Consider the following 23,925-nt stretch of genomic DNA (forward strand, 5'->3'; position numbering starts at 1 on the left):
CACTGTGAGATTGTTTCATTGCGTGTGAAATGTGATGATCGGTTTCCTCTGCCCATTTCTCTCTGACCTTCCTCTTGCCTCAGGCACTTGCTCCATCTTCCTCCAGGTTTGTCTTAATTACAGCACAATTAGGCCCTACAAATGGCGTCAGTGCGCAGGCGACTTGTGTCTGAGCCGGGCTCCGTGTTTTCAATTTCCTGCAGTAATGGGCCTGTAATGCCTGCCCCCGCTGGCCGCCGCTGTGACCCCGACAGGCCCCGAGGTCACAACCCCGAGCTGTGCTGGTGCGCTCAGGGCCCAGGGGGACTGAAGGATCAGGTAGTCAACCATACGGAGACTGGCGTGCATCACAAGACAAACACACCACGGCACACACTCACATGGACACGCGCAGTCACATGCATGGAGTGTGTGTGTGGGGGAGGCGTGAAGATAGAGACTGGCAAAAAGAGAAAGAGTGAGTGAGAGAGAGATTTGTCTTTCTCACGACTCCCTGGCAAAAAAAAAAAAGGCATACAGACAAGCAGGTCACACTGCACCAGAAATATCAGTGCTCTGACAAAGTGTCTCATTGTACCAGAGCTGCGTGTCTGAAGCATCACACCGGCACACACAAGGGCTTATTATTTCATGTCAGTTAACATGTGTTTGAATGTGTGGTAAAATGTTTTTGCTTAGATGGTCATGGGTTTTTGTACATTTATGAATCGGATCTGACGTGTGACTAGATGACAACGTTGGAGTTTAAAGATCATGTACCTGGAATCATACAGTTCCCAGAGCTTCATTAATTTCATTTCAAATCCACAAGGAGGCAAACTGACTGCTCTGGACACCTTCACTGACAACAATAAATACAGCTACACTGTTATGTAACAGAGTGTTAAGTATCTTAGGGAGCTTTCCTACCCATGAGTCCATTTGCTTAATTAGAATCAGAGTGAAACTGATATTTATGCTTTTGTTTGTTATTTGTTTTGATTTAGTTCCATCTAATTAAAAAAAAGTGCTGGAAACAGCAGGACTAAAAGCATACTCATAATACTCTTATTTATTGGTCAGAAATATTATGACAGAAAACATTAACAAAACTTTGGCAGCATGTGTACAAATCTGAGATGGAACATGGAAGCGGTGCTAAACAAAAGATTAAATAATAATATACACGTAGTTTCAAACATCATAAATTTTGCATTCTCTTTTTTTTTTATGGTTCTTCCTCCAGATATCATGAGCATACAATATTTCTGCAGCACTCCAGCTCTGTGCTTTGGCTCAGTTTGTGCTTTGTATGCCAGTTCAGCAGCTCACATCTAAAAAAAACAAACAACAAAAAAGCCCAAACCTATAATATACAGCTTGTTTAGTTCACTTTCTGTATTCAGTTTAATTCCGGCTCGAATCATGTTCTCGCTGCAGTCGAAAACCGCCAGAGTTCGGCTTGGAAGTGTGCTGAGGGTGTCTCTCTGGCGCTCTCGGACTGACTGTTTTACTCTGCACCCAGAGGTGGGTAGAGTCGCCAAAACGTTTACTCAAGAACAAATAAAACTACTTATAAAAATAATTACTCAAGTAACAGTAAAGTCATAATGTTAATAATTACTTGAGTAAAGGTAATAAAGTATCCGATAAGAAAACTACTCAAGCAGTAAGTTACTAGTTATTTCGGATCTGATTAAAAGGAAGGGAAAACCCTGAATCTCGGACTACATGGAGTCACATGAAAGTCTGTCTGTTGTGTTTACATGATATTAAACCTGGGTTCAAGATGAAGAGGCAGATCCCAGTCCTGTGATGGGTACAATAACACAGACCCTGTCATTTTCAACACAAAATCTCACACACACCAATAAACTAATATTTTCCCAACGGTTGACGGTCTTAACACGTTAACAACACAAACCTGTCAGTATCTGCATTTAAACTAGACAACAGAGAACAAAAGAACAGACTAGGGAACAGAACAGAAGAGAAAGTGTGTGTAGAGAGAGAGTGAGTGGTTGTGTGTGTTAGTATGTGTGTGTGTGTGTGTGTGTGTGTGTGTCCTGCCTCCCTCAACATGCTCGCTTCTTCCTCCTCTCCAGGACTGAGCCACTAAAAGAGTGTTGTGTCCACATTCAGACCACTGCAGTGTATCGTGAGACTCACGACCTCATTATACGTGATATAAACTAATTATTACAACTACAGATGTTTCTGTATAAGAGTATAAGTATGGACAGTTAAACCTACTCTTAAAAGTCTAACTTTTTTTTCTTCAAATAGTTACTTAAGTAAATATAGCACGTTACTCCCCAGCTCTGTCTTCACCTGCTTACAGAAACCACACTTGGTGGGTTAAAGCACCGAGTTTCTATTCAAATGCAATGAATGCTGGACTTCTGAAAGCTGTCTTAAATGTCTTTTGCGAGTTTAGATTGATGTGGCTCAGAAATATTTAGACAAGAACGTAGGACATTACACACTCCAGATGACAGAGGACAAAGTCTTCAAATGTCTAAACAACCTAATAAAAAGGCATTAATAACAAGGGATTTAGCCCACAGCACAGACTGCAGCGATTATTTCTCCACATGTAAAGAGACAACGATGAGGCTCGTGTTTAAATGCCATGAGTGACTTTTACCTCGGGTGATGAGAAAGAGACAGACGTAGATTACGCTGATGATCAAAGTGATAACTCAGCTCCCATGAGAAACGTATAATTCTATACAATTTCCCAGTAATGTGTTACAAAAACAGATTATCCTGCAAATGTAGAGGTTGGCATGGCATCTTTCAGTAGAATTGGAACAAAAAGTGATTTTTTTTCAGCCTCCCTTTTCTTTGTTTGGGGGTAAACAGATTTGAAAATGCTGTAACTTTACTTCTCGGTCATATATAATGGTGCTTGAAAGTTTGTGAACCCTTTAAAACTTTCTATCTGTCGGCATAAATATGACCTAAAACATCGTCAGATTTTCACACGAGTCCTAAAAGTACACTGAGAATCCAGTTAAACAAATGAGACAAAAATATTATACTTGTTCATTTGTTTACTGAGGAAAATAATCCAATATTTCATATCTGTGAGTGACAAAAGTATGTGAACCTCTAGGATTAGCAGTTAATTTGAAGGTGAAATTAGAGTCAGGTGTTTCGAATCATTGGCATGATAAAAGGTGTGAATGAGTGTCCAGTTTTATTTAAAGAACAGGGATCTATCAAAGTCTGATCTTCACAACACATGTTTGTGGAAGTGTATCATGGCACCAACAAAGGAGATTTCTGAGTTGTTGAAGCTCATCAGGCTGGAAAAGGTTACAAAACCAGCTCTAAAGAGTTTGGACTCCACAAATCCACAGTCAGATAGATTGAGTACAAATGGAGGAAATTCAAGACCATTGTTACCCTCCCCAGGAGTGGAGACCAACAAAGATCACTCCAAGAGCAAGACGTGTAATAGTCCACAAGGTCACAAAGGAACCCAGAGTAACTTCTAAGCAATGTTAATGTAAATGTTCATGATTCCATCATCAGGAGAACAATGAACAACAATGGTGTGCATGGCAGAGTTGCAAGGAGAACATCACTGCTCTCTAAAAAGAACACTGCTGCCCATCTGCATTTGCTAAAGATCACACAGACAAGAATGAATCTCAAGAACTGACTCTTAAGAGGTGGGTCATGCAGCAAGACCGCGATCCTAAGCACATAAGTTGTTCTACCAAAGAATGGCCAAAGAAGAATAAAGTTAATGTTTTGGAATGGCCAAGTCAAAGTCCTGACCTAAATCCAATAGAAATGTTGTTGAATTACCTGAAGTGAGTAGTTCATGTGAGAAACCCTCGAATATCCCAGACTTGAAGCTGTTCTGTACTGAGAAACTGGCTAAAATTCCTCCAAACCGATGTGTAGGACTGATCAGCAGTTACCGGATACGTTTAGCTGCAAAGGTTCACATACTTTTGCCAGTCACAGAAATGTAATATTGGATCATTTTCTTCAATAAATAAATGGCCAAGTATTATATTTTTTGTCTCATTTGTTTAATTGGGTTCTCTTTGTCAACTATTAGGAATTCTGTGAAAATCTGATGACATTTTAGGTCATAATTATGTGTGTGTGTGTACATTATATATATATATAAATAAAATTAACAAACTTTCAAGCACAACTGTACATGCAAACAAAATACACCACTGCGTGGTAGCTCAGTGGATAAGACATTCTGATCGGAAGGTCTTGAGTTTAAATCCCAGCAGCACCAAGCGGGGTCCTTAAGTAAGGCCTTCAACCCTCAACTGCTCAGTTGTGTAAAAAAAAAAAAAAGAGAGATAAATATAAGTGAAATGTAATGTAAGTAAGGGCGTCTTGCTAAATGCCATAAATGTAAATTCCGGAAAACCTGTAGTTTTCAGCAGAAAATGTCCAAATTTGACCATGTGAAAGGTTTTCCCAGCCTGCCACTCTTACATGTGTGCATTTCCCCTTAGTTAGTGAAAAGGTTTCAAAAGGAGTGTGATACAGGAAGTTATTTTTATGGACTGCTTTATATTTTCTCAAATAATGAAGTGAACAAGGCAGCTGCTGGGTGTATGAGAACGCACTAATGTTTTTGGCCGTGGCCTTCTCCTGCCATATACAGTTATAAGTAATGGTGTATAATGGTGCCTAATGGTGATCACATCCTCACCGGCTACATGGAGCTTAATACATCAGCGCTCTGTCCCCTTACAGTTAACCTTAGTAGTGCTTTTCAATGAATATCACATGTCCTCTCCAAAAAAACAGTTGTCAGGTTGTGTGGACCCCGTGTCAACCTCACTGTACGAGGTTACTAGCTTTTGGCATGGTTTCACTCACCTTCATTATATAGTGCACAGTGAATCTGTTCCCAGGGCTTCCATGTGTACATTTCTCTTATTAAGGGCAAATCCAGGGATCGCTTGTCAGGCTCTGACGCACCCCCAAAAAAATGCAACTGCACTTTTTAACAGAGCCAAATTGAGCCCGGGGTAACACAATACCCAAAACAGGACCCTAATACTCCTACATTGAGCTGAGTGTCACATCAACACAAGAGTAGAGAGGCTCATCAATTTTTATTTAAGACCTGCTCCATACAGCTATTTAATCCAATGCCTGCTATTACTATAAATTGACCTGGGCTTGGTAATTTACTTGCAGTAGAAGCACAGTCAGTGGAAAGTTCCCAGTGGCTCAATTTAAATAAATTGGAACGTTAATGAAAAAAATAAGACAGCCTTTACGCAACTTCCCGAGAAAAGAAAAGGTTCAAACACAGGCAAGTAAAAAAAAAAACTTGCAATATTTCACAATGATTGAGAAGACTTTTAAAACAAACAACACAGAGTGTGTGCAAATATCAATAAACACAATTCTTCCGTCTCGGAAGCTTCCTGCTTTATTTGATTAAGCAGGGTGAAAAAACAGAGCAGTCATGCTCATTGCTTTTCTTCCTCTTCCCTTCCCCTGCAATCTTCTCTCCACCTAATGGGAATCGGAAGTTTAAGTGGAGCGGCCTGGCTAGCCCCGGACTAACCTCTCCATCTGGAAGGGAACTTGCCAGCCTTGGGGCTACTCCCAACCCTTCCCAGCTGTTGGGTTCGGGGCTTTTGTTTTTGTGGGCTTGAGATAGCATATTTTTATAAATGATTGCCATATCCTCCACCAGCTGCTGACCCCGCTCCCGTCCCTGAGCAGGGCATGTATCTCATTTCAGCTGGCCGCGCTCAGGGCCTGACCCTCGCACTGCTAGCACGCTAGCGCTGGAGCACCGAGTGAAAGAAGTGATGGTGGGTGTAAATGCTAGCCTCTGTGGTTCTGCATGGCCTGACACACTAGCACTGGAGTGGAAAAAATAAGAGAGCTGACTCCAAAGAAGTGGGAGTGAAATCACTTAATGCTGCAGTCAGGGATTATCCTGGTTAACTATCATCTAATGATAGTGCAAACACAATGTCACATAACAGTGTTCAGTCACTTACGATAGCGAAACATGGCGTTAAATTACGTGTAAGAGGTCTACACTGGAATTAGAAGCAAGAATTCGGAGCTAAAGCAGTGTTGCACAACTTGGAGATCAAGTAGTATGTCTACTACAGGTCACATGACTATGGGGCTCATCACATCTCTGGGTATGCTTTTAATCAAAGCCGCTGGAAGTGGAGGGGTGGAACCCTGCCAGCACAGAGTCAACTGCCCATGATGAGTAACTAGTGTTTCCATGGCTTCCTGAATAACATTACTCCTTATACCACAGCGCTGTTGAATTCTCAAATCTGAATATGTTCTTATTTTCTACACCAGCACGGCTATGACACTAGCGCTGGCTGCAATTCAAACAACAGGTGTATATTAATAAATATCTCATTCTAATACGTTAACGTTTTGATAGTAACAACTCGTACACAGGGACTTGTATGGTAGACACACCACATAATCTAATACTAATAATAAACAGATTAAAAAGAAATGTTGTTATTGGACAAATAAAATAGATCAACATTGAGACAGTGAAGCTTTCCGTACAGAGACATTTAATTAAGATTTATGGAAAGAGTCTCCAGTGTCAGTAAGTTTTCAGTCATGGGAAAGTCTTCCGGACAGAGGAGAGAGAAAAATTTGAAAAGCCGGTGAGGGATCGACATGTGAGACAATCTCATGGACATTGCACAACATTAAATGTAAGTATAAACATTTAAGGCTTAGTGGTTAGTACGTTTTCCTCGCACCTCCGAGGTTGGGGGTTCAAATCCCGCCTCTGCATTGCGTCTCGCGGAGTTTGCATGTTCTCCCTTTGCTTCGGGGGTTTCCTCCAGGTACTCCGGTTTCCTCCCTCAATCCAAAGGCATGCGTTGTAGGCTGATTAGCGTTTAAAAGATTGTCTGTAATGTGTGAATGGGTGTGTGATTGTGCCCTGCTATGGGTTGCCACCACATTCAGGGTGTCCCCCGCCTTGTGCCTGGAGTTCCCTGGGATAGGCTCCAGGCTCATGACTCTGTGTAGGATAAGCGGTATGGAAAATGGATGGATAAACATTTAAGAAGCATGATGTGTTATTCATTAACAACTTATTAATCATTTGTAATAAGCAAACTGCTGTGGCATACGAGGAACGAACGTCTTCAGGGTAGCAACAGCATCACACAACCATGGCACGGCCATTTTCCCTGAAACACCACAAAGTGTTTTTATTCCTTACTTAATCCCACTACAGGACAGTTTAACAAACACAGACACAAGCCATTCCCAAATCTGTGGTCCATCTGTAGCACTTCACATCGCTCCTCCATAATTTAGTCCATAGGGCCGAGCCAAGAGACACAATGTATAAGAGCAGCTAAGTGAAACTTTTAAAGCCCTGGTGGTACCTGGGCACCAGAAATAACTCATCACCTACTTTTCTGCTACATTGTTCCATGGTCCAAATCAACAATCAAAGCTGAGCGTTAATTAAAAATGCATCGTTTGTTAACATGCAGGCTGGTGCCAGTATGCTGTATGTTTGCTGCTGCAATATTAACGAGATTGCAACCACTTCATAATTCATCAGGCCTGGCCACCTCAGGTGAGGGCCACCCAGCACGAAGCCAAACACGCATCACAGGGTGTAGCACAACCATAAACACACACACACACACACACACACAGTGCACCAAACACTCACAGAAAAACAGCATGCTACCTCTCGAGTTTCAGCGCCTGCCCTCTGCTCCCAACACCCCATTGCACTTTCACTGCTCTGTGGCTCTGTGCACTAAACTGCTGGGTAATTGCATGGCAATACTTCATTATGGCAGCACTGTAATTTCGGGACTGGACACTTCAAAGGCGGTGCAAATTATTGTGAGTCCGCGTAACCCTTGCTTTGTTTTGACCGGTATTGTTTTTGGCTCGGCCGCTCGGTCCAAAATACACACGGAGAGCAATCAGTGCATATTTTCAATGGTATAATTGTTGGAGCTGATTACAAAGTGCGGTAGCGAGTACGAGCGGGCTGATAATTGGCGTGTGCCATCATGTGAAGCCAAAACGAATAAAATCCTATATCATAAGGTTTATCTAAACAAATGACAGCTTCTGGTCACAGGCTACCGCTGGGATGGTTTACAGAGAGCGACATGTTGGGCAGAGCTGATGTGTAACAGGCTGCACGAGTCCTAGAGAAGCTCGGTGCTGTCAGCACTCCTCAATCACATGCTGTTCGTTTCTGTTTTTACGCCTCCTGTCCTAGTCAGAGAACAAAGTTCACACGCCGGTGTTGTTTACCCAGCTAGTCACTGCCAAACTCTGAGACAGTTAAAGTGCAAACAAACAAACAAACACTATATGTAATGATCCACTCATTACAGATATAAGTGTTAGTTTAAGATGGATCGCTAACATCATGGGAGTATGTTTTACACCTCTTATGTGGAGTGTCAGTAAGGGCATCGACAGACAAGGACAGATGTATTAGGTCAATTATGCATTAAAACGACTGTCCCTACCTCAACCTGAGCCTGCTGGTGATTATGAAGTTTAAATGTAGCAGAGCTCAGTGCATGAATAATGCAGCATTCGCCCCTTGTTGTTGTGCAAATTACATACCTGAATGAACATGTACTGTACAGCGACTAGAGATTGTACAATGCAGGTGAAAAGGTTTTTTTCTCAAATTCTTTATTAGCCTATTTGAGATTGACATACAACATTCATGAACAATAAACACAACGTTACAGTCGACAGCACTGGGTCTATTGGTTAGAGCTAAATTAGATACACATATTTACAGTATAAAACACTAAAATACTGAGAGACAAATAAAAGTGGGTTGTGCTGAAGACTTTAACAGACCAGTGAATACTCTGACTCAGGGGGAAATAATCCCAGCCTGACTCTACACGAGCACTCCAGTCATGGTCCATTTCTGAGAACAGAGCTTGAGGATTTCTGATCATTAATGAACGCTATAACAGTGATGACTCCATGTTCTGGCACTAGCATTTCTAACCTTGTGAATCAGGAGTGCAGACGTCTGAGCTGAGCTGGCTGCGTCACTCCTCTCCTCACATCTCCTCTCCCTTCCTTTCTTACACACAATGAATGACAAATAAATATGGGGAATGAAAGAAGATGAAGGGAGACATATGATGTGGTGTGGGACATATGCATGCTTGAAAAAAAAAAAAGAAAAAGAAAAACAGCAGGAAGGGCCTCCTTTAGGATATACCTGTAGAGAACAATAACGAAAATAGAAAGAAAAAAAACAACAGGCGTGTGTTTAATGGTGAGGTGGCCACCCGTTTTCAAGCATGCACATGTGCTACATCATTTAGTTAGGGGCTGTGTTGAGGACGCAGGTGCAAGGAGACAGGGTCAGACACTGCAGGGACAGGGACAGGATGCTGCAGTGATCACACTTCGAATGTGTGGAAACATGTTCAGTCAGAGGTTCTGCTTGCGCAGGCTGTGTACACACCCTTTGTGTGTTTGCTCATGTTAAATCAATTTAAACTGAGTATATTATATTATATATAAAAAATAAAAAAAAGCTTGAATTTGACTGGTCAGAAGCTGTCCATACAGGATTTCTCACACTTTTTATATGACTGATGTTTGATGTCGCTGCGGCGTTTTTCCAAAATTTGCGATGCAACTTGGAGAGATTTTTGTGCTTATTTTGTGGAAAACTCCTTAAAGTGACGAAACTGCAATTGTACGAAATTGTTTTGCACGGTCTTTCACAGTGATGTTCGTTGATAAATGAGACCTTTGAGCTGTACTCGTGCTCGACGCGTGTGAATCAAAGAGGGCTTTGGCTGAATGCCACATGACACGTCTTGGACCAAATCTGTGGAAAACCTGCGTAAATTCTGTAAAAATTGCAAGCGCCTCCGAATATTCCGGAGTTTCCTCGAGTTTGCATTAATTTCGGCGATCGCAAAACCCTGGAGGGACTGTATAAAAGCAACTCCGACAGCAATTCACATAATAGATTTATATTAACATGCTCACTCGAATACATCATCATTTCTATAGTATCAGCTCATTTACAGGGACTTACATGGCAGATGCCACGTCACTATTATACACTTTACCTGGCTGCTACCACAATAACTGCTATGTCCATATTTGCTATAAGCTAATCTGCTAAATACTCAGTCATAGCATGTTATGTTTACATTCATACCATTTTTAGATTATATTGTTACTCCTTGTTACTCTTCTGCACTGCCTGTTATATCAGACACTTCCACACTAAAACTGTGTACTGTACTGTCACTTACTGTGCCTACTGTCCTGTTTTAATAGTTACTGTACTGTCCTGTGCTGTAGCACATGTCTGCACATGCACTTTATGTAAAAATGTGGAGATCTTATTTAGCTGTGTGCCGTCTCATGTGGTTAGTGTGTTGTATTATGTAGCACCGTGTTCCTGGAGGAACGTTGTTTCGTTTCACTGTGTACTGTACCAGCTGTATGTGGTTGAAATGACAAAGCCCCTTGAACTTGAACTTGAGATGCGCTATATAATCTAATAATAGAACAGATTCAATGTTTATTACTACTGAGCAAAGAAACATGTATAATCGTTGATTATAAACTGTGAGACGTTTATTTGAACATTAATGTTAGGAGTGTCCCGTGTCTGTGCTTTGTATCGGTCAGTAAGTTTTCCGCCATGGGAGAGTCTTCAAGATAGAAGGCTCGGCGCTTTCCGATTTCTCAGTTATTGACGAGCTGTGTATTTTTTTTTTTTTTTTTGGTCATATTAAGTTCAAGAGAGGAAAAAAAAGAGAGAGGCTGGTGAAGGAGCAACAGTTTATAGCTGCTATAAGTGATAAGAATTATCTTTTTTTTTCCCTCCACTCTATTAAATCTAACTAATTAAGTGTGTCATTTATGAATAATAAAAATTTTAATTGTTGGCAAATCGTGGTGGTACGAGAGCAATGTTAGGATGTGCTGTTATTGGAAAATAATAACTTCGGGATGCTTGACACAACAATGGCATTTATAGATTTTCTGTAACACCATGCCCTGGTGTGTTTTATTTCTTACATAACACATGTTCAGTTTTACACCTGACAATACAGTAATTCATCTTTCTGAGAAACTGTTCCTCATAAACTCTTAATAAGGATTGTTCTTAGTATTTGTAGGTCTTTTGTGTGTCTTGGTATATAACATCCATACATCACTGAGCTCAAGTGCATTGTGCAGTTATATATAAGAGTGTGTGTGCGTGTGTGTGTGTGGTGTAACACAAAAACTGTCAGACACCAGAGGCTTCACTATTACCACATCACTCCTCTTTTCTTCTTCTCCACACATAGACTGGCATTGTGTGGGTCATGCTGTGGCGCCTGAGGTGGGAGCCGTTACCACAGCACTGAGAGAGCAGACGAGAAGAGGAGGAGAAAAGGCGAGTGACACTTTTGGAGAAGCAGCTATGTGGACTGACCACTAAGCGCTGGCAGCTAATGAGAAGAGAGAAGAGCTTTAGCCCCAGGCTATAAATATCCCAAGCACAGGGTTCAGCTGCAGTGGCACGGGGCAGGAAAAGAAGGAGACGAGCTGAGCCGAAGCCAGGAAACTCTGAGTACTGCTTACATCCAGAATGTGTGAAGTGTCCGGCTAAAGCTGAACACTGGATCAATACCGCTGTCAGCTTCTGGAGTGAGAAGCAAGTAAACACGCACAGGATTAAAGTTGATCATCCGGTGCCAACAGCAGTGACAGAAAATGCCTAGTGTACTAAAACTGGGCTTAGTCAATACTACGTATATGACATGTGCGTATAATCCATACAGCACAACTGCTTATCGGTCACTAAATCAGTAACATCTATGGCTCAGCCTGCTCCTTAAAAAATGTGTTTTTAGTCCTATATGAGGAACAAGTGATAGGAAAACATGAGAACTGTTCTCTGAACAAGTTTCTATTGGTCACTGATGGTAAGGATTATATTATCCAAGTGTGTGTCCAAGATATATGCAAAGATTGAGACTGTAAGGGCATTTGGCTGGTCACAAAACTGTATTCCACCCCCCTCCAAAACCAACTACAAAACAAACAAACAAACAAAATAAACTGCTGAAAGTTCCTATAGTTACTGAGGTTAAGGTGTGGAAATTATTTATTGGTGTTAATACACTAGTCAATGGAAGTAACTCACAAAACTAGTGAAACTGCTGTATCTGTGTGTGTGTGTGTGAGAGAGAGAGAGAGCAGAAAATCTAGTTTAACCATGAATCAAACTGAAGCATGAGAGGATCGAGATTTTTTTCCCCTTTTGATTCTGTAAACTGATCACTCGCTTTGGTGCTAAAGTTATTTTCTTTCAAAAACATTTTACTATTTGACCGCTTGCATCATGGTTTTGGAATCCCGTTTTTATTTTGAGATTGTGTACAACACTTTGGGATTTGATCTAAGGCAAATACTTGAATTAATTAAATGCTACTACTTCTGCAATTATTACTATAACTGTTCATAATAATAATCATCATCATCATCAACCTTTTGTACTCTATTATAGTGCATTAGGTCAAGCTGAAGCTTTTAACACTTTTTGAGGAATGACAGAAGACAAAACACGGAGACAGATTTCTGGGGTCGCCTGGTCATGCCTTCAGCTTGCAGACCTCCCACAGTCCTTATAAACAGAAAAGCAATTGACAAGTCTAACAGCATTTTCCGACTGCCCCGCTCCACGTTTAAGGAGGTGTCAAATGGGGGTAAATCCCCTCAGTCCAATGCCTGACAACAAAGCCCGAACACATGCAAAAAAAACAAAACAAACAAACAACAACAACAAAAGAATGAGCAGAGAAACATAGGTTAAGCCTGGGGTAAAACAGGGTCAGTACAACAGTGAATCACGAGACACGGTCTCGCAGATGTCCGAGTGCAACAGCTGTCTACGTCTCTGTTTTCCGCTCATTTGCTAAAGGAGATTTAAGAGGTGGACCCCTAATTTGCATAACGAGGGAGCACTCTCAGACACATGGGTCTCCTTCACACACACGCACTTACACTTACTCCACACTGTCTAAAATCTATGCCCACTTATCAGCTAAATAGAGCTGTTTCCATTTTCCTCAGTCTTAATCTAATTTTCCTGTCGTAATATAATCATAACCCAAAGCAAGCATAATAATATATCACAGCTGAGAAATGAGTGAATACATTATAGAAGTTTAAAAAAAAAAAAACAACAACAACGCCTGTATACTCATGTTAATGTCAAAGACTTGGTGATCTCACAGAGAAATGAATGGCATCGTGATTCTACAACCGTGGAATTAATACAACAAGGGAATAACTGGAAACCATACAAACCTCCGTGGCTTTTTTACTGGCATTCATCAAGAATGAAGCTAAATTTTACACTAGGGTCAAGAACAGAGCAAATGAATGATTAAGCAGCCCTGCATTTCCGATGAGCTGGCAGACAGACAAAGCATCATAACTGTCATAGTTAAAGAGGTCAGTGGCGCCGTGAACGGTGTCTGTGGGTGTGAGCTAATCCTGTTGTAGAGGGAAAGAGAAGGGGGGGAGGGCAAATTGCGTGGGTGATGTGTTAAATGCACCGAACAGACATAACCTCCCTGCATCCGGTGTTTTGGCTCAGCTACTAATTCATTCTGCTACGTGTTGGCGCGCAACATTCGCTCTGCTCAGATAGCATTACTCCCTTAAAAAAAATAAAAAGATTTCTAGCACATGCAATCACATATTCATAACTGCCACGGAGCCGTACCCGCTGTGTTCAATTTCATGCCTGGAAAGGGTAACGCGAGCAGTCAAGCACAAGTGTCAGCACCAGTCCTACTTTCATGTTTGACAGAAAAGGAAAATAGGGTTTGTGCTGCACTCAAGGCATGGATTTTTTTTTTTTAAAAAGAAGGGGGAAAAAAAGATGACTTCTGCCGATTCGATGCCGATGTTCTCTCGTCTTTATCCCTCCTTCCCCACAGTCCTCCTTCTTAAGCTCTGGTTCATGGCCTGTGGCTCCCAAGCCTTTGATACAGCAGAGGCAGAAATCCAGGCGGAGAAGCTTTATTGAAAACATGGCCGGTTGCTTTGGGAGGACTGGCGCTGCTCTGCTCTCCGCAGATCCAGCAGCAAAGGCGCGGGTGAGCTTGCTGATTACAGAGACGAGCCCCAGACTCCTGCTTTAATGAGCTGCAAGCCCATGAGTCATGGTGCACTCTGCCAGAATGTAAAACTAGACGAGAGGCCAGTAACATCCTCGCTCCCCTCTCCACCTTGTCTAGAGGGCACCTAGAATTCGCTCGGCTTCTTGTTGAATCTCGGATTCAGCCGTGCTGTGGGAAGCTCAAATCCAAGACCCCTTGCTGAGCACGGCCTGGAGAGAGCAGAACACTTATGCACTTTTCCTGTAGATGAGGACAGCTACAAATATGCATCATGCTGGTGATCCTTCGCTGTCAGGAACGATCTAACGTAGTGGAAACCCGATGATTAGAAAGAAAAGTGGCTTCTCTGCTTCACAGGCTTGTAATGTTACTCTTTAGCTGCTGTGTTCGTATGTACAACACTGCAGGACACTAAGCAAAGTTGAGCTCAAGAGCACAGCTAACCTGCTGAGTTTGGGGGGGTGGTGTTTGACCAACATATTTAAGTCAAATCATTTTAAAAGGAGAATCTGTTCTCAGAACAGTGTCTAATCCAGTATTTATGCTTCTTTAATGTGTGTGTTCTAAGTAATGACTTGGTCTGAGCATGTAAATGGTGTAATCTCCGGAGAGAGACAACACGGAGGTGTGCTGCAGTGGCTTTATGCAGAAATAATAAAAAAGTCCAAAGCCAGTGGCTCAACGTATGACACATCTGTCACTACATTTCAAACCAAGAGAGGAAAAACCCCACAAGTATTACCTCGGAGCAGCATTTCTGCTGTAATGTGTGCTACCCTGGGTCTGATTCGAGTCCTGGGCATTAACAGAGACTGGTGTCTTCAGCAGCAGGCTATGTGGAAGCTGTTAGTTAAATCAAGTTAAGCCATTTCCGTGCTTTAAATCCACTTCCCAATCACCATGCGCCTGCAGGAAGGTTGAAGATTTGATGTATGCTCGTGTTTGCGCCAAATCCGGTTGAAAGCCGTGGCTCCACCCCACACAGAATTAATTTATGCCAAGAATAGAAATACACTTATCCTTTGAGTTTTGCAATATGTTTTTTTTTGTTTTTTTTTTAAATCTGTCCTGTTTTGAAGCCTAGGCACCTTTTTGGTTTGGTGTAAAATGTAAGTTATAAGAAACCGTGCCTCCTTGTGGTCGAAGAAAAAAAAAAAGAAGAAATCCTTCTGATAAAAACAATTCAACTATGTAAAAAATATGGATGATGAATATGTAAAATCTTTTGTTTCGGATCCTCTCTCAGCTCCAGTGGTTCGACACGTAACAGGAGCTCTGCATGGACGATGTGTAAATGGACTGGCGTGAATATTACATTAACTTCCCACACTAAGCACGTTTGCACAAGCAGAGCACATTATGCTCAACACAAACAGGGCACCCCCCACCTCACTAACCCCCCCAACACACACACACACACACACACACACACACACACACAGAGCTCAGCCTGGCCATGTGGGGCATGACAAGATCTTTACACTTGAGCCCGCCCGGCTCCTCAGGCGATGACCAGATGCCCTGTACTTACCCAACTGCTCTGTACTGCTCTAACCTCGCATGACAATCCGTGTGTGTGTGTGTGTGTGTGTGTGTGTGTGTGTGTGTGTGAGGCCTGAGACAGATGGGAGGAAAGGCGAAGCATGTCATGTGTAAGGCAGGCATGTGTGTGTGTGTGTTTATGTCACATACATATCATCCGAACATTCTTTCATGTCCAAGGACTTGTACCATGATAGTTGAAATGAGTTATGCAACTACCGTGTGAGATACTGAGCAAGATTTCCCCCTCGGTCCGAGTCTTTCCTGGTTAGTTGTGTTTAATTCAATGACGGCAAAGTTGAAAATCAAAAATTGTATGCTAATAATCATATTTGGTAACACTTTCTATGAAAGCCATATCATTATGAACATATCATAATGCACTATGTACACTATCATAATGTGCCACAATTCATCTATAAGGCATTACACACTTAAGTTGTTTAGGAAGAATCCAGAAACTTTATACTAATCGTTATTACGAATTATGAATCTTAACATGATGCATTAAAAGCAGTGTTTGTAACAATTCAGAAATACCAACCTACCCCACTTTGCATAGTGCAATATGTTGACATGCCTTAATGTTTTTCCCAATTATAATACCAAACACATTATCAGCAGACCATCAGAAAATAAAACTTATATAAAAATAACACTTTACTTGTATTAGATTTCGATTGACATATCATGTGTCTGTCAATAATCTACACTCACAAATGCAACATATATAATTTCAGTTATAAAGTCATGGCAGGTCTTAGTGGGTTTGAAACAATGCACAATGCATTATGTATTGGTGATATACACATAGCTCATTATATATGGCCTTGATAGAAAGTAGCCCCATATTTCTTTCCTGCAAAGTGAGATACTGACAGTGAGTCATATCTAAATCAAAACTCCTCTCTGTCTCATAAATCAGATTTAAAAACAAAAGAAAACCCCTGAATCATACTAGAATGAATGTTGATGTCAGATTTAATCCTGAGGAGCTAAGTGGTTTTGCCTGGTTAATTTGTAATCAAGAGCAAAGGTTGATGTTTTGCTTGCGGTGTCAGGAGACTGATCCGGAAATTTTAAGTGAAAGAAAAGAAAGTCCAGATTAGTTTTCTTGGACAAATGATTTATTAATGAAATCTAAATATTAGAATAGAAACATATTACATTCTGCCTCACTGCTTTTATTTCACAGATAATTCATTGGCATTAACAATTTAAAAATATATATTATGATGCACTCAGGGCTTGGTACTTACAGTAAAAAGGAGTTATAAGGATGCTACAGATAAGATAATGGAAGTAAAATCCTTAACAGAGTCCCGGAGTCAGGGAATGTCCAGGTGCAGTGTTTTTACATGGGAGTATTGATTAATCTAATGCTAGAGGTGTGTATCAGGAGGTGCAGCTGTCTGGTAGCAAAGCGTGATGATCAACAGTAAATATGAGGAATGACTCAGTACCCGGGAAGTGTGTGATGACCAGCCAAAACACACACAACATGCAGAACATTACACAAGGCACTGTGTAACTGCTGGCTTCATCTGCAAGTCTTTCCTGCCCAGACTGCCACTGACCAAAATACATGCACACACACGCACACAAGTTCGTGCACAAACACAAATTATAACTGGAGAGTGAGGATACAGAAGCAGTCTTGGTCAAAAGAAGAATGGAAAAAGGACTTCAGTAACTACACTAAGTAATACCTCACTCAGTGTGTGTGTGTGTGTGTGTGTGTGTGTGTGTGTGTGTGTTGCTTACCAGGCCAAGGCTCTCAGCATAATTTAATGAACTGAGAACGACCTTGATCGGCGATTCAAAGCTGGGAGTACGGGCCACTCCCCCACTCCCACCCTCTGCCCTCACATTCATCAAGTGTGTGTTTTGATCTCTCAGGCACATCACATGTGTTCCCCCCAACCAGCGCCAGCCACACCGCACACCCATTGGCTTAGCCCGCTCAGCAAATTACCCCCACACACACACACACTAACAATAATGCAATGCCCTCGCGCCGCCCTGGGCACATCCTACACTGAATCGTTAACTTTTGATTAAGCCTGGCTGCTCCGCACAACTAATAAAGAGGGGTCAGGCAGCTGCTTTAATACTCACAGAGAGTCATTACTCCTCTTCCCTGGTAACGGTTACTAACCACGGTCACGCGGGCGAAGCCATTTTAATACACTTGAATAAAACACCAGCAGTCTGAACAAACCCTGGTCCAATCATCACCTAAATTTTTGTAAAAAAAAAAAAAATTCCAAATGCCCTTCCTGGCCTTTTCCTAGTGAAATCATCACTTTATAATTTTAGCGCTTACTGGAACCAGATGCACAAAAAATGCTTGGATTATTGCAATTTCTGCTTTTTCTTACCCGAGTCACTCGAACACCCCCACCCCATGTCCTATAACGCCACTCTAATAGCCGAAGCAACGCTACACGCATTCTGGTTTTGTTTTTTAACTCATAAAGCTCATCACTGTGGATCTGACTTTCAGCAGGCTGGTGAATTACAAAATCAGGCCACGCCATTACAATTTGCAATATTCCGGTGTAAAAATGGTACGAGGACATTTCTTTATGAGATGAGCCCTTCCTCTGAACCTGTCCTGCTAGCTTCTTCTGGGAAATTAGAGAGCACAGGGAAAGAGATGACTTTTCCCCTCTTCATGTGGTCTCCCAGCTTCGAGCAGTCGTAATGAGCTAATTGTGGCTTTTGACGAAGACTTGCAACTTTTTCCCCCTGAAACCATGTGTGTTATTCTTCGAAGTCCATAAAGCTTTTCAAACTCTTGTGAGGGGAAAAAAGAATTAACCGAGTTCATCTAAGTCAGTGTAACTGCAAGGTATTAATTATGCTGAATGAAGAGACAGAGTTGGCTGCTCCTGTCCAATTAAAATATGGTCAATTTAATCACGTCCTGCTGAGTGCTGAGAGGGGACTGAGGGATGAAAATGAGTGCAGATGGAAGGAGAAGGAGAAAAGGGGAGAGAAAGGAGGGATGAAGCAGAAATGAGAGTGTGAAGAGGGTCAGGGGAAGTGGTACTGAAATAGACTGAGCATTAAGACTTAACTTTTACAATCTAAGTGGAATATCACATAGTAATACAAATATATTGGTGATTCTGTGATCGGGGAACCATTTAGCCCTTTTAACACTATTTCAGCTAAATTAAAAATAAGAAAATATGTATTTACCTAGCAGGAAATGTGTTAAACCATCTCAGGCAGCAATCTCTCGGTCTCTCTCTTTTTTTTAAACAAGGTTTCTTTGCTAACATTTTGCTCTCAAAGTACTGTTTTAGTATAAAATGAATAAACACGCAAAATGTGGCTAACCAGCATCAGTTCTAATGATGTGAGGATGTTAACAACATTTTAATGATTTACTTAAAAAAAAATGCAATCAATATTTTATTTTCAATATATATTTTGGATAACAGGGTTAAGCTTTCAGTATCACAAATAAATAACGTCCTGTGGAATATGTAACTTGTGGAATACTCCAAATTTTTAATAGAAGTCTGTGTGTTCAGGTAACCGTGTTGACCGAATGTTGTGGGACTAAAAGGACAATTTTTTTTTTTTTTACAATCTATAATGGATAAGAAAAAAAGCTGTTATTATTAAATACGCTGTAAAGTGCTGTAAACACGGTGTATTAATTTGTAAAGATATTTATCTGAAAAATGCACACAGATTGCTGTGATTGACACCTTACATACACTACCGGTTAAAAGTTTGGAGACACTTGACTGAAATATTTCTCATGATCTTAAAAACCTTTTGATCTGAAGGTGTATGATAAAACGATTGAAATCGGTACATATACATCATATCTTTTTTTTTTTTTTTGTATAAATACAACATATTTGTTACTTTCATTAGAAAACTAACATTTTATTTACAAAATTTTTTTTTTTTTTTACTGGATTACTCGGAGCGAAATATTCAGAAAAGCAGCCAATAAGTGTCGAGTGTAGATGGGAACTCCTTTAATACTGTTTAAAAAGCATATCAAGGGGGATTCCTCAAGAAATCAGTTGAGAAAATGCCAAGAATACATTTCTGGAAATTCTAGGCAAAAAGGGGTCTACTTTGAAGATGCTAAAATATAAATTTTATATCACAATACAATTCCCATTTCTTCCATTTGTGTTACTCCAGAGTTTTTATGACTTTGTTATTATTCTAAAATGTGTGTGTGTGTGTGTTATTTATAAAAAATAAAAGAATGAGTGTGTTTAAGTAAGTAAATTTGATTTATAAAGCACATTTAACACAGCAAAGCTGACCAAAGTGCTGAACAGAGTTAAGAAAAGTAAAACAGAAAACAGAATAAAACCAAATAAAAACAGACAATAGACAATAGTAAAAATGAGATTAAAACACCTGGGAGAAAAGGTACGCTTTTAGCCTCTTTTTAAAAATGATAATTGAAGGGGCAAGGCAGATGTCCAGTGGCAATTGATTCCATAAACGAGGGGCAGCGACTGAAAAAGCTCTATCCCCCTTAGTTTTTAAACATGATCGCGGGACATACAGAAGAAACCTATCAGAAGATCTTTTGGCCGGTAGTGTATGTTTAAAATGTCTTTTTTCTTTACTTAACATACACATATGTAAATGTAATATCAACCATGGAATCACTCAAATCACTATTATGACCATTCTTCTATCATAGTACAGTAAGAATAATAGTTCCTTTACTGCTGAAGCTGGTGTGTACATCTGAAGCCTCTCTTACTCTCACTGTCCCTCCGTACCGTTTCTCACACACTCGCCACTAATCCGAACGTTTTCAAATATCACCACTCCTGTTTTGGGGTCGCATCTACAAACCGACTCGGCCGCCCAGCAGGACGGATGACGCACTCACTAACTCACTCGCACTCTCTGTTTGTCAGAATGCAGGAGAGCCTCAAGTCAGCCTCCAGTCACGCACGGCAGGATTTACGGGCGGAAAACTGCAACACTTGAATGGGGATGGTGAAAAGAGGAGACAGGGGCCAAGATAAAGATGAGAGAGGCATGAGAGGAAGGCAGACACGGGGAACGCTGGCTCATGGGCTGAGCTTTTACTGCGAACACTGCAGTAAACTCAGAGCCTGACCAGTAAATACTAGCGCTTGCATTCCATGTCAGAACAGAAACAATTCATGCAGCCATCACATGTACCACTGCAGAGCAACACCGGGTCCTGGAAAGGAGCTGGTGTGTGTAACTTTAACAAAACTTTTCAGTCAGAACTTTTATAACATCTACAGTCTCAAGTAGCTGATTGTATGTTTATATAAATCTATTTTTGTGGCTTCAGTTTCTTTCCTTTTGCATGCTTATAATATTTCTGTAGGAAACAATTCAAAGTTTGCTTTAAAATGCAGCGGATTAACAAATCTATCACAATGCTTTCTTTACATCACGCATCGTGACCCAATCTTGTTTACTATATCGCCCAGTCCTACTCCAGCCTGAACAGCATCATCAGAACAGCTCCAGAAATTCAAACACAGAAAGAAAAGCAAAGGAGGGATGCAGAGGAAACAGGGAAGTGAGAGAGGAGCAGGAGGAGGAGGAGGAGAAAGGACAGCAGGGGAAGTGGCACTGAAGGACAATGGGAGGGAGGGCAGCTAACAGGAATAGAGGAGTGAAAGAGAAGCCGGGCTCGGGGAGCATCGAGGGAGTTGTTTAAGGAGAAACAGTGTCCGTTTGTGGCCGCTGATAATACTTTCCATTCAACAGGGCTCGCAGCGCACTGATTCCTCTGATTGCAGCCTGGCGCCCTGCTGGCGAGCCTCAGTGCTGAAATTAAATCCACTCTATTCAGTTATAAATTATAATGCTCTATAAACAACACCCCCACTGGGAAAAAGAGGGGAGGGGGCGGAGAGAGAGAGAGAGAGCGAGAAAGAAAGAGAGAGCGATATAGATAGATAGAAGAAACGAAGAAGAAGAGACAGCAGATAAAACAGGATAGGCATTAGGATAGGAAGTGTTCAGTATTCTGAATGATGAAATCAAGTAAGGGGGAAAAAAAAAAAGATGATGAAATGCAAGCACAGCAGAATCGCTGAGTACTGCTGTTTAAAAGATGAAAAAAATATAAAGTTCATTATTTTGATTAGCAGATCAACGACTTTGAGTACAGTTAATACTAATAAATCAAAAATGTTCTATAAACACGGTTCAATCATACACTCTGAAATGCATCCAAATAAAATGCATCAGAAATGAGTTTAAAAAGAAAGAAAGAGAGAAAGAAAAAAACCCAAGAGGGTCAAGTGAGGTTAGTCCTTCTGATATCTACCATGGGCCGGGGCGGGGTGGGGGGGGTGGGAGAGCAGTGAGAGCAAGTGAGAAAGCAAGAGTTACTGAGTGTGAGTGTGTGTGTGTGTGTGTGTGTGTGTGTGAGTGTGAGAGAGAGAGAGAGAGAGAGAGATATGTTTGTTTCATTGGTAACTCTGTTTGAGGATCAGAGTGGCTCTGCGCCACTCTGCCGCCACCTTTGTCTCCAGTCCAGTGTCTGGAACCCTCAGCACCCGAGCAGTGAACTACAGGTCACTGTGAAACACATACACACACACGCTTATGCTTGTGTGCTCTTACACACATGCGCACACACACACACACGCTTATGCATGTGTGCTCTTACTCTTACACACATGCACGCTTATGCTTGTGTGCTCTTACACACACGAACGCACACACACACACACACACACACACACAGAAAAGACTGAAAGCACAAAGTTCCACCCAAGCGCAACAGTTATGACCACTTGTGTCTTTTTCAGATTTGGTGAAATCAGGACGTTGCTGGTGTTTTGACATTTCGGTGTGTTGTGACGACTGAAACAGATTGGAAGGAGTGGATTATAATTACAATGTTAAGGTTTCTGACCTCTAATTACTGCCCTCACACACCCCGGCACACTCAGGAGCATACGAGTGTAACACAGCATCAACCTTTAACTGTTTATACAACATTCTGTCGTTTCTGACCAGACATCTCTGGCTACGAGCCGTAGTTGGTTGTGGTGCAGAGGTTCCAGTTACACTTAGTAATATGCTGCTCTTCCAAGATAGCTGGTCTAAGACACAACATACAGAGCAGTGGGTGGTATAATAATGTAAATTAGAGACGGTTAGAAATTTTGAAATACTGTTTAACACTGCGGTCGAGCGAAACGGAAAAGGCTGCTGATGCGTCTGCTTAAAATGGTAGCTGTTGGAAAATGGCTGTGAGGACGATTTTAATCCCTCTTTGAGATAGGACAACCAATATGCGTGTTCACACCAGCCACAGCTGCAGCAATATTATCAACTGTTTCTATTTCTCTCAAGCATTATAAAATGTTCATGTCTCCAAATACTTGAACATAGTCAGTTTTTTAAAATTAAGCTATTTAGTTTTTAATTTATTAAAGTTAATAATGAATAAGTTACAATATAGTTATTACTGAGTTATTACTATTCTTTCTTTATAGTTATTCATTGCTCCAACCAATCAACGTGATTGGTTGGAGCAAGAGCATGTTAGGATTGGTCAGTGCAATGTGGAGGTTATGCGATTGGTTTGAGTAGACGGTAGACGGAGTCCAACTATTTGTGGATTTGTGTGCAGTCTTGAGGCTAAAAATTTTTCATAATCCACAAATGCACAGAACGCGGTCCACAAATGAATGCAGGAGGACAGCTTTGTGTTTGTGACATAAAAATATACGTTAAAAAAAAAAAGAAAATTATTTGCAAATCTCATTTTATTTAGTCAATTTAATTTATTTTTGTGAAACATATATTTGTGGAGCTCATTCAATGCATTTGTGAATTTGTTTAATTTGTGTAAATCGCGCTACATTTATTTGTGGATCGTAATCTATTTATTTGGAATTACGACACAATTCTAACCCCATATTCCTCCTGTTATATGGTGACATTACTTTTGTATTAATTGAATAGCTAGTCTTTGTTGTCTTAATTTATGGATTATTTTGGACTGATTTCAAACAATTGAGTTTCACAAAAGTTTCACTAAAAGTGTGTGTGCAACTGGAATAAATAAAGTGATTTAATCTGTATATAAAATTGTAGTAACTCATCACCAGTTATACGATGTGAAGCTGATCACTCACAATTCATACAGCAGAGTCTTCGTACACATACAATTACACAAACCAAGGAGCTCTTGTAGATTTCTAAACCGGATTTTCATGAATGTATT

At 40.9% G+C, this 23,925-nt stretch overlaps 1 protein-coding gene across 6 annotated transcripts in view; it reads right to left on the reverse strand.

Annotated features, from left to right (window-relative positions):
- The window catches only part of bcas3 (BCAS3 microtubule associated cell migration factor), a 221,795-nt gene that overhangs the window by 76,268 nt on the left and 121,602 nt on the right, over positions 1 to 23,925 (reverse strand). The window contains exon 24 of one of the 6 annotated variants that reach the window (XM_053646449.1): positions 966 to 1,313. The exons of the other annotated variants lie outside the window; for them this stretch is intronic. Coding sequence (XP_053502424.1) covers positions 1,300 to 1,313 — 14 coding nt within the window. The 3' untranslated portion in view covers positions 966 to 1,299. Of the gene's footprint in view, positions 1 to 965; positions 1,314 to 23,925 lie in introns of those variants that run through there. 6 annotated transcript variants of the gene reach the window in all.

The sequence above is a fragment of the Ictalurus furcatus genome, chromosome 17 (assembly GCF_023375685.1).
Source record: "Ictalurus furcatus strain D&B chromosome 17, Billie_1.0, whole genome shotgun sequence".
Taxonomy (NCBI): Eukaryota; Metazoa; Chordata; class Actinopteri; order Siluriformes; family Ictaluridae; genus Ictalurus; species Ictalurus furcatus.